This window comes from Brachycentrus maculatus, unplaced genomic scaffold (genome assembly GCF_059751285.1).
Source record: "Brachycentrus maculatus isolate JH-2025_06_01 unplaced genomic scaffold, ASM5975128v1 h1tg000315l, whole genome shotgun sequence".
Taxonomy (NCBI): Eukaryota; Metazoa; Arthropoda; class Insecta; order Trichoptera; family Brachycentridae; genus Brachycentrus; species Brachycentrus maculatus.
The window spans coordinates 743,566-755,941 of NW_028281064.1; the positions used below are offsets into that span (position 1 = coordinate 743,566).

At 31.1% G+C, this 12,376-nt stretch overlaps 1 protein-coding gene and 1 long non-coding RNA gene across 3 annotated transcripts in view; one reads left to right on the forward strand and one right to left on the reverse strand.

Annotated features, from left to right (window-relative positions):
- The window catches only part of LOC148304460 (uncharacterized), a 364,266-nt gene that overhangs the window by 110,405 nt on the left and 241,485 nt on the right, over positions 1-12,376 (forward strand). The gene's annotated exons all lie outside the window — the stretch shown is intronic.
- Positions 1-12,376, reverse strand: part of ths (thisbe) — a 150,820-nt gene that overhangs the window by 35,063 nt on the left and 103,381 nt on the right. For both annotated transcript variants that reach the window (XM_088268274.1, XM_088268275.1), the window contains exon 2: positions 7,637-7,682. In XM_088268274.1, the coding sequence (XP_088124400.1) occupies positions 7,637-7,682 (46 nt within the window). The remainder of the gene's footprint in view (positions 1-7,636; positions 7,683-12,376) is intronic.

The window sequence follows — 12,376 nt, forward strand, 5'->3', positions numbered from 1 at the left end:
ATCTCCACACTATAACAATATAATGTGGAAACCTGCGTTCAACAGACATCAAAAGTAAGGTAAGAGGAAGGGAAATTGAGGTGATATGGGCACATAGGACGCAGAGAACCTGAATATATTATGAACCAGGAATCGCCATGGATCTTCCTCAAAAGACATCTTTACAAAAATTCATGGATACTTCTCAATCACCTACAGCTAGAGCATGCACTATGTAACTACGAGTACTTGTGAATTTCATACAAAAATTAATCAAACATGTTTTTTTATGAATGTATTTACGTTTTCTTTAAATTTTATATTATTTCATTATGTTTAATGGTTTGATCCAGCCCTTGACTCGAAAACAGAATGATAACACTGGCCAACAATGATTTTGTAACTGAAATTTTAATGACTGATTTGGACTAAGTTAATCGTTTTTATTCAAAGTCTATATGGTGACAAGCTTGTTTCACGTCAAGTATTGATGCTAATCATATTATTCTTAGTATGGACGCCAAACGTTGAAACTGTAATAGTGGTTGGTATCTATGTTTTAGTCTAAGGTCTAAGGAATTTAAAAAAATATTGATAATTATGGCGTGACAGTGGAAATATATTAATTTATTAATATTGAATACGATAGCTTTTATGTTTATGTATTTATACATAAATAATAAGATAAACTTCAGTCAATATCAGAAATAAAAATATCCATAACTAAAAAATCTGACGTGCTAGATTTTCTTTGCTTTCGTTTTTGAATTCAGCTATGCAAAGCGCATGAAGATCAGGTATTTTCATGCCAGTTACAAAACAAAAGTTATAAATTGTTGGCCAGTGTAATTTGGCCCCAGGCCTGGGAAAGGTTGCCCACGCCTGCATTAAGGCTTCGCACGAACACAAGAAGCCCGGTGTGGTACAATAAATTTATCTGCTGAGTAGAGGTGTATAATGTAGAGGCACACCTGTTTGCGGGATCATTCTTTATATGTAAATATGTACAGTGTTACGTATATCTCTATTGCGAAAATCAGGTTTAATTATTCAGCTGAATTTTATCATTGTCTCAGAGAGAGGAAGGATCATCAATCATTTAAGAAAGAAAAATAAATCATAATTCGTAAAACTTGTAAAATTGTCATGTCTGAATTATTATTTGTCTTCATAACTTCAAACGTCATTTTTTTTTGTTTTCTTAATATAGATGAAGAAGGATGTGAAAGTCTAGGCATTTACAGGGCTTACGACCGTCAAAGGCTGGTTTAAGTGATCAATTTACACACGTGTTACATTCACCAATAAAAAAACACTAATAAAAGGTTTCTGCTTAATGAAAAGCTTCTTTTCATTTAATCCAGATTTGTGAACAAGTATTTGGACACACTGAAAATGTTGTGAATGAATTATCTGGTCAAATTATAAGCTTAAATAATAAAAATGAAAATGATATTTTCCGGCGTTTCTCATGTGTGTGATTATAATCCAGGATTCGGACCTCACATACTAATAAAAGAGTTTCTGCTAAATAAAAAGCTTCTTTTCATCTCACCAATAGATGTCTCTAGTGAAGTTTTTGTGATTCAAAAATAATGTTTCAAGATTGGTTCATATTAAAGAGCCTCCAAGAATTCGAGTAGTGTGGTTGTCAATAATGGGTATAATTGGTGAATGTTACACTTGTGTAAAGTGATCAGTTAAACCAGCCTATCACGTTCGTCAGCCCCGTAAATGCCCAGATTTCCATATTCTTCTTTATCTTTGATGAGATGTCAAAAAATAGTATTCACAAATTCCCTTGAAATACAGTGTTTGTATTGAAAAAACAAGCTTTTCTTCTAAATAAATATATGGTGTTGAAAAGAAAAGAGTGAAAGGTAATGAGTAATAATATTATACTGTCTTAGCTTAGCCATTTGCGTTCTGAATTTGATCATCTAGATCTTGGCCTTAATAATAATAAAACCCTTATCCACACCCCAATGGTGCATAGGGCACTGCGTCATATAAACGCAGTGTTATCTAGATCGTTTTACACATTAAGGAAAGGTGATCAGCCCTCCGCTTCAGGTACCAGTCTAGGGTAACATTAAATAAATATTACACTGAAAAAATCACTTAAATTTATTTTACCCCCCTTGGGAATCGAACCCGGAACCTCCGGAACGGTAGCCGAGCGTGCTGACCATTACACTACGGAGGCAGTCATCTTGGCAGATCTTGGCCTTAGTGCTGTTTAAATAAAAATACAAAATGAAAATACTGACGTTTTCTTACGAAGCTTTTGATGCGTCTATTCAAGTAAAATACCTGTAAACTATGCATAAAACTTTGCCGCGTTTTTATTTCATCTGGACCACACCGTGTTATCACGTATGTACGTATAATTTAGTACGTAACTAGAATTTCTATGAATATAAATATAACATTAATTAAAGATTCAGATAGCGTAGCGATTATCTGTTGTATCGCGATTACGTGATATTTATGCGAATACTTGCCCATTCATCATCGCCGTTGATTTAAATATTATTTTAATCCTGTGTTGGTATTTTAATAAAATTTATAAAAAAATCAATTTACTTCGCGTTTTATGGTAAATCAAATCAAAAGTAGCTAAATATTTTTATGGATATGATGATTGATGATACTTAAATAAAATATTATAAAGAAAAACATTTTTTTTCTTTCTTATATTATTTCCCGATGTTGTTTAAAGTAATGGAAACAGAAGAGAAAATGATGGTATTTCTAATTAACTTTTGGAATAGGAAAAAATGATAACGCCACTCGGGGTTGCATGCTCGTACTCGTAGAAATTTATATTTATGTTTTTATTTTTTATAAAGATTTGTGTTTTTATTATTTACACAAATATTTCAATTTTATACTATTTCTGTGAGCCTTAGTGGCTCAATATTAGAAATAGGTATCAAATTGTGGTAGAGTAGGTTCGAACCTAGAAACTCTGACTTAAGAATCCGCGACGCTAACCACGGGACCACAACCCGACAAATAAGTTGGGTAAGCTACTATTAATGATTACTAGGTTTTTAAAAGAGGCTTAATATTTATATATTATTGAAAAATACTTTGTCATCCATCGTTTTTAAGATTCTAAAATATTGTTTGAGCTGCAACTGTAAACTAGTAGAAAGTGGGATGCCATATTTTTTCATAGTAATCTCTGTAAATACCTCTTATTCTTCTTCATCTATGTTGAGAAGTCAAAAATCTAAAATAACTCCTTCGCGGAGAAACCCAGATTTGAGAACAAGTATTTGGACATGTTCAAAATGGTGTGAATAATATGTTAGTCCAATAAATATGCAATACCAATGGTAAATTGATTCAACTAACAATAAATCAATCGATCATTTATATCTGCATTAGACTTCTTGACCGTAGGTATAATAATATATTGTCTTAATATTTAACCCTTCCCATACTGATCACCCAAATATTACGCGCGATCCGCAGCGGGGTACCAAAATACCCCAGTTCATATTTGTATGGAAATCATAGTACGCGACTCGTAACTCAGAGGCACAGAGTCACATATTCCAAATCCTTTCAGCGCGCAGCCGAGCGCCGACTAAACGAGATGCCAGAAATCGGATAAAAAAAGTAATCTAATTATCTCACCCTCTCTTTGCGGTAATACCACATTCATTAGAGTGAAAGAAATAACATGTCGCTAGCAGACAAAAAATAGCGTCTTCATATATAGGTACGTAGAGCTCGCGGTACCAACTTATGGCGCTTTTTATCAAAACTAATATTTAATATTTTGAAATATTCAAGGAATTGAAATTATAAAAATTGATGTAAAGAAAGCGAGGAGTGTATGTCAGGACAGAAGAGTGTAGCGTTTCATCCTATCTGCCAACCCTTACGGAGAAAGGGAGTGATGGTGGTAGTTCAGTTTTTCATTCAAACCCTTATCCGCACCCCAATGGTGCATAGGGCACTGCATCATATAAATCTTGAAAGCCCCCCGCTTCAAGTGCCAGCCCAGGATAATTTTGAATAAATATTGTAGTGAAAAATCACTTATATTTATTTGACCCCCTTTCTGAGAATCGAACCCGGGACCTCCAGAACGGTAGCCGAGCGTGCTGACCATTATACTACGCAGGCGGAATGCGATGATAGTAGTAAAATAAAAAAATAAAACGGAAAATTTTCTTTAGTACATTTTTTTTATATAACATAAAATATGGAGTAAGTAGCTTTAATAATTTACTCTTATAATTTACTTTTTTTAATTTTCTTACTAAAATTATCGATTTGAATTTCATATATCGCTTCTCACTCACTCCTTTTAACAACGTCATAAGTATTAAAAAAACTTAATTTTTCAGGGGATCGTTTTTAAAGTTTAAGAATAAATAAAATGTATTGAAAATAAATATCAAGCTACTTATTGAACTTTTTTCTGTGCAATAAATCTTTTTAGGTAAAACCTGAAGGTTTTTTCTCCATTTAAAAAATATTTATATTTAAAAAAATAATTAAACAATACCTTTTCTTCAAAATGCAAAAAAAAACACTTTCTTACCTGTAGCGAGTAAATATTATGTTTAAAATATGCCGCTTTTGCTGGGATAGTGTACATTTTCTGGGCATTCCGAAAACATGCACAACTAAAAATTGACGATTTTTGATATATGACGTTGTTGAAAGGAGTGAGAGATATGGGGGATTTTGATCCCCCTGTTCGAGCCGGCTAGGTTAAAGGTAAAAGTAGATATTCCGTCTTGCGGTCGACGATGATAGGGACTTGCGGTTCCACGCAGACTATACTCGAGCTGTATATAGCACGTACTCGACCGCTTCTCGTAAACTTTACCTTCGACGTATGAAAACGCGGGTTCAAGACGTTTTCTGCAGGTCAAAACGCACTGTCGTCGAGTCGTGAGGACGAATAATAATTCTATTATTTCCTGATTTGCGTTTATTCTCGACCATGTGTTAATTCTAAATGTTTCCAAGAGAATTTTCCTTCCGCAATTCTATAGCGGAAGGTAAGCAACATCCATTGTTATCGCATGTTTCAAATAATTAAAAAAATTAACTTATTGCTGTAGTTACCTTATAAAATTTATGAACTTTGTTTTCACAACCTTTTTTATTAATACAGTTTAACCTACCAGTTTCGACAATACTTTGTCATCATCATTTTGAATAAAAAAAATTAAAATACTCTCACTAAAAACTTCCACACACTCCCTTAAAATCCTAAATCATTTAGAATTTTTATGGAGTGTGTGGAAGTTTTTAGTGAGAGTATTTTAATGTTTTTGATTTAAATAAACCGTGATGATGACAAGGTATTGTCGAAACTGGTAGGTTAAATTGTATTAATAAAAAAGTGGTGAAAACAAAGTTAATTAATTTTATTAAGTTTATAAAATGTGCCACAAAGTATCTGCGGAAAACATTCAAGAAGGCCTTATCAATTATTATTTTTTTTTATTTGTTCGGGAATTGGATAGCTTTGCATTAAAAAATATAATAAAAAAAATAGTTACATTAACAATAATAAACATTACATTACATTAACACGACGGAGTCCTGATAAAAACCCTAATGTATGGAAGTGAAGCGTAGAGTTGGCAAAAGATGGATGAAAGTAGACTGCACAAACTACAGAGGACGACCCGCTTAACGTACATGTACCAAATTATCTGTGACATGCGTTGTAGTGGGTACGACGAGTTGAAGAGACGAGCGGAGGATAGAGGGAAGACACTGACCATGAAAGAACCGAACCAATCATCACAATGTTAATAAAAAAACGAACGTTTGTGTTTTTTTTTATACAATATGTTTTTTTTTAATTGTAAATGTTTCCTCAAAGGTTTCTTGATAATTCGTGCGCATAAAATATTCCAATGAATATAAGATAAGTGGTATATGACATCAATAAAATAGTGATAAAATATAATTTTATTACTGTTTTCATATCGTTTACTTTCCAAAAAATAAACCCCGTCATTTACATATTTTTTGCCTACCTGGTCGCCCAATACAGGTCCGAATTATTCACTATTTAGCAAAATCAAATTATTCGAGATTGATTCTCATAAATATTATTTCCAACGCATTAAAATACCGTAAATATTTTGATAGCCTTGCACCATAGTGATTGGCATTCAAAATATACTAAACATGAGCTTTGGTATTTTATTAATGCTAATTTTTATACCAAGAGACATTTTAGGATTCTTATTTGGCCATAAAAATCATTAACAGAAAAACATTACTAAATAATAAAATAAAAAAAAATCAGGATTGATTTACGACGTAATTTAAAGAAATTATTTGATTGAAGTTATTTTTTAGTTATGAAATACATATTTAAGTAGATAGGGTTCGAAAATATTAATGAACGTTTTGGTTTTTATTTTTATTTTTTTTATAACCCTTATCCGCACCTAATGGTGCATAGGGCACTGCATCAAATTGACGCAGTGTTATCTTGATCATTACTTATATGAAGGCAAGGTGATCACTCTTGCGCTTCAGGAACCAGTCCAGGGTAATATTAAATAAATATTACAGTGTTAAATCACTAATATTTATTTTCACCTCCCCCCTGGGAATCGAACCCGGCACCTCCATCACGGTAACTAAACACGCTGACCATTACACCACGGAGGCGGACAAATATATATCTTGTGGTAATTTCATAATAAATTATTACATTAATTGATTCGGCAGTAACTTTGTGGTAATATTTATCTATTTTAAATTTAAATTATACTTTCCAATAATCTATTGTGATACATGTTTTGATGCATTCCGCATCATTACTATAAACAGTTTTGGATAATGATGTGGAATGCATCGAAACACGTGTCAAAGTAGATTTTAAGAAACAGTGCTACATGTTTACCGAGCATTTTTTTTTTTGACGATGCACTTTATACTTTTGATACCAATGAAGATAACAGATATATGTAGTTTTTAGACAAAGAAAAATATTTCCATTTATGTCGACAGCGGTAGTTTACGTTGGAAAATATTGGATCCCGAAATATCTGAAAACTGAAAAGAAATCTGACAAATAATTCAAATTTCTTTTCAGTCCAATTTAAACAATATTATTTTGAAACCGCTTACAAAAAGTTATAATTTAAATGATTCACAATTTTTTGATTTTGCATTAACTTTGTGGAATAAAATGATGATTTTAATATAAAAATAATTGTACATATGTATGTGTAAGTCTGCTTATCTGTAATATTTTTACCCCACACATCTCTATCAGTACCTAGATTACGTATTAATTCCTTTCGGTTTGTATTTTCACCCGTTGATGAGAACATCTGTAGTTCTCGAATCTAGTAGTGTTGACATTAATAAACCCAAAATGTGGTCTTAAACAAGTGTTTTATTTTTATAATTAGTTAAACATGTTTTAATATTTATTCTTAAGTGAGCAAATATACTTATGTATATTAAAATTGTGATTATAATTCGAACTAAAATATAACAAATTGAAAAAATAAATTTCAATTCTAAATTTTAACTGCCGATTTTGATTTTTGTTTTTAAAAATTGTACTATGTTAAACATAAAATAATCGATATGTTTTTTTTTCTTATTACGTATAAGGCAATTCAATTGATAGTTCAAAGGTTCTTACCATCAGGAGGCACAATATCTTCGCTGACACGGCAAGCTGTGGTAACCTGGAAATAAAAAAAAAAATTATAAAAAATATTGCTCGTTTACATCCCCTTAAAGTATAAGAAGAGATTTGACAAAATTCTTCCCTGTTTTGCTTGAACCCAATTTTTATGTTTAAAAATAAAATACATCTTAACATAGATGAAGAGGAACATGGAAGTGTGAGTGTTTGCAGGGCTTATGGCCTGTCTTAGGCTGGATAGGTAATCATTTTACGCATGTCCAACATTCACCATTCTACCCATGATTGACAAACATACAACTCGATTTTTTAGACATCCTAGATATATCATTAATCTCATGACACAGTACATATGATTTTACAACAGCCACCTATGTTGGATTAAGAAAGCTTTTTTTTTAGCAGAGACCCTATATTTGCATGTGTACAAGATTCGAACCCCGGATATGTGAACAAGTATTTGGCCATACTCAAAATGTTGTGAATATATCATTTCCTTTATACATATCTTATAATAATTTCTGAAAATATGTGCGATTTGAATTTAATTTTGATTTCAGATTCATTTAAGTATTTTAGTTGAATTTTCAGTCATTTCATAAATGAGGCGTCTTCTCTGAATTGTCATTACGATAACGCGATTAATTGATAATTACGAACCGGCCCACATCGGTCCATTTTTATAAAACTGCTAGGCTCTTTGCTTTGATAATGAGGATTATTTATTGATATCGTTAATCCCTCAAAATATACACAACTTGATTATCTTTATTGGAAGAAAGATAAAAATACTGCATGGCTATTTTTTTTTTAAATGTCCCATTTTATAAATTATGCTAGTATAATAGATTTATATTATCCACTGACACTTCGTGATGGAATTGCATTTTTAATATATTATTAGATTAAAACCAATATTTTTAGCTTTTCCACTTTATTTTCATTTGACCAGCGACCGGGTTTCGTCGTTACCGACATCATCAGACTGGTCATCAGACCAGTCTGATGATGTCGGTAACGACGAAACCCGGTCGCTGGTCAAATAAAAATAAAGTGGAAAAGCTAAAAATATTGGTTTTAATCTAATAATATATTATGCTAGTATTTTAGGAAATCTTGTCTGCCTCCGTAATATAATGGTCACCACGCTGGGCTGCCGTTCTGGAGTTCCCGGGTTCGTTTCCCAGGGGAGGGGGGTCAATTAAAATAAAGTGATTATTTACCTCTAATATTTATTCAATATTACCCTGGACTGTTTCCTGAAGCGGAGGGCTGATCACTTTTCCTTCATGAGTTAACGATCAAGATAACACTGTGTTTATGTGATGCAGTGCCCTATGCATCATCAGGAGCAGATTAGGGTTTAAAATAATAAATTATAATTTAAGGAAAAATGATATTCTTACTAAATATATTAGGAATGATTTAAAGGATATTTGTAATTATGTATGTGTTTATGAATATAAAAAATAGCCAATATGATATTTTGATGTTAATTGACATTAAGGACCTTGTAAATATTGGCAGTAGCTTGTCCAACTTACAGAGCTACTACGAGTACGAGTATGCAACGTCGAGTGCCCTAGCCATATAATATTATCATATTACTGGTTTTATTGTATAAAAATTCAGTTATGTTGATAATTATTCATTATAATTGGTATGAAACATAATGCATTTAAGTTTTATACTGACATTGATTGGTAGAACTGCATTTTGTAGAACAAAATAACGACTACATAGTTTTATTTAAAAAAAATATAATGCAGAAAAAACAGCAGTATTTACTTCTAACAAATTAAATATGTGTTTGTGGCTCAGAGAGCGAAAGTAATTAAAAAAATACTAATGGCGAATTAAATTTATTGGACAAGTTATGCAAGATTTTTTAGTGTTCATAAAACAAATTGCATAAAAACTAACATGTTATATAAGAACATGTTTAAAACCACGTTTTTATTTCATCAATACAAAAATTATCAAATCTGTGATCGTGCATTTAATGTGCTGGAAAAATACATATTTTTGTTGCTACTTTGTATATGAAATATTTAATTTGTTCGACAGAAATCAATCATTTAACGGTTTTTAATCCTGTGTATGATGTTTGACAATTATTTGAATTACTTACAGCTATTTGTACACAATATTAATTAATACAGTGATTTATATTGTTTATTTAATTATTAATTTTAATAATGACAATTTACGTACGTCATAAAATTATAGATTTATATTATCCACGGACACTTCGTGATGGAATTGCATTTTTAATATATTATTAGATTAAAACTAATATTTTTAGCTTTTCCACTTTATTTTTATTTGACCAGCGACCGGGTTTCGTCGTTACCGACATCATCAGACTGGTGATGACTCCAGTCTGATGATGTCGGTAACGACGAAACCCGGTCACTGGTCAAATAAAAATAAAGTGGAAAAGCTAAAAATATTGGTTTTAATCTAATAATATATCATAAAATTATGTATTACTTTGGTATACATGTAAAAAAAACACTAAATTTATAAAAAGTAAACAAATGATCAACACATTATAATATCGACTAAGTATATACCAGCGACATAAGGGATGCAAGATCCCCTGACCCCCAAAGGAAAAAACAAAATGTCGTAAATATAATTTTTTCAATTTTTTATCGTAAACGCTAGTATCCAAGGGGAAGATCTCAAAAAGATGACAAGGATTTTCCAAGTTTTGTTATGGTCTTAAGTGCACGATCTTTTTCCAGATTATGCTAATGTTTATTTACCGAAGACATTCAAGATGTTTTGCCGGAAAATACTTAATATGTAAACAAACATATTATGATTCCAGTAACATTATATTTTATTGATGTTATTTTCCATAAACAAATGTATATTTTTAAAGTCATATTACACACTCACACTCACATACCAAGCTTAGAAACCAAATAAGGGAAGTGGGTCGAAATCAAATTATTGGACAACTAGTGTTTTATTTTGTAAAAATTATAATGTAATTTACATTTATATCTTTGTCTCCTTTATAGCTGTTTTAAGAAGTAGGCACTGACAGATCGTTAATAAAACCCTTATCCGCACCCCAATGGTGCATAGAGCACTGCGTCATATAAACGCAGTGTTATCTTGATCGTTTACACATGAAGGAAAGGCGATCAGCCCTTCGCTACAGGTACCAGTCCAGGGTAATATTGAATAAATATGACAGTGTAAAAATCACTTATATTTATTTGACCCCCCCCTGGGAATCGAACCCGAGACCTCCAGAACGGTAGCCGAGCGTGCTGACCATTACACTACGGAGGCGGACAGATCGTTACTAAGCATTATACCATAAACATTGAATCCTCATGCGTATTCTACACTTAAAAAACTATTTTAAATACTAGTATTTATTTAGAAGTAGTAGAAATATAAGTATTTTTTATTGTTTTATAATAAAAGATCAATATTAAGGTAAAGTCTTAACCTATGTTTTATAAAAGCTAAATTTGAGGTCATTCATATTTATCTTGAGATCCTCGCGCTTACAGAAGCCTTGAATTAAATGATTTATTGTAACTCTTTATTTGAAGAATTTTATCAATTATTTGAAGGATATCTAAAAATATTTAATTCATAAATAATATAAATTAACCTTGGTAATTCATGAAAAAGAAATATTGATGAAATTGGGTAAAATTTTAGCTAAAATCACAAAAAATAATATTAAATTCAACATACGATAAATAGCAACAAAATTTTCTTTAAGCTCAGGTAGCATTTGGAGTTTTAGAATTATTTTCATAAAACATCGTTTTTAAAGATTATAAAAGTTTCTTTTTCGCAATTTTGAAAAGAAAGAGTTATTGAAAAGTAAAGAGTTAAAAAAAAAAACATGAAAAAATATTTTTTCCATACACGTATTAAATTTAAAAAAAAAAGCGTGAGCTGACGTCCGGCTCTCAGTGTTGCCGGACGCTTAATGAATTCGATTATTGCGAGTTATAGCCTTAAGTAATGACTGAAGTAATCACAAGTTTTTCCGTTTAATTTTACCACCCTTTTTACCAGAATCAAATTATTGTAAACGATGGTAGTATGCTTTCAAAATTTTCGCCACATCTCAAATCAATTGATCATCTATCTTTATTAAAGTAGTATTAAAAAGGACGAAGTGTGAAAAGCCATATTAAATGAAAATGAAATGAAAATAAAGAAATGGATTTAAAACACAAAAAAATACATAACATGTATAACGAAGACCGTAAAAATTTACGTTCACGCATAGTTTTAACAGATGTACGAAATGAAAAACTATTATAAAAACGTGTTAAAAAGTACATTTGAAGTTTGATATGCTAAGCAAGTATAAGAGATCCCACACGTATAAATTCTTGGTACGTAATCAGTGAATAATTTGGATGCTGTGTTTGAAATAATAAGTTTTGAGATTGATTAAGACATTCACCTTGAAATGAGGCGAAGACATCTGCCTAGGACTTGACTTTATATATTTTTTGTAAGCAAACATACCTGTATTGCAGTGGACGATTATATAATGAATACCAGACTTTTAAAAGTAATTCATAATTTCATTACTTGGTTCAGCAATCACTTAGTGGTAACATCTATCCATTTTTAATTTAAATTTCACATGGAAAATACCTAGAAAAACCTAAATAAGTATTTCATAATCTTACCCAAAGATCATGTAAAACTACCGATTTGAAATTGAAATTGTCATATATG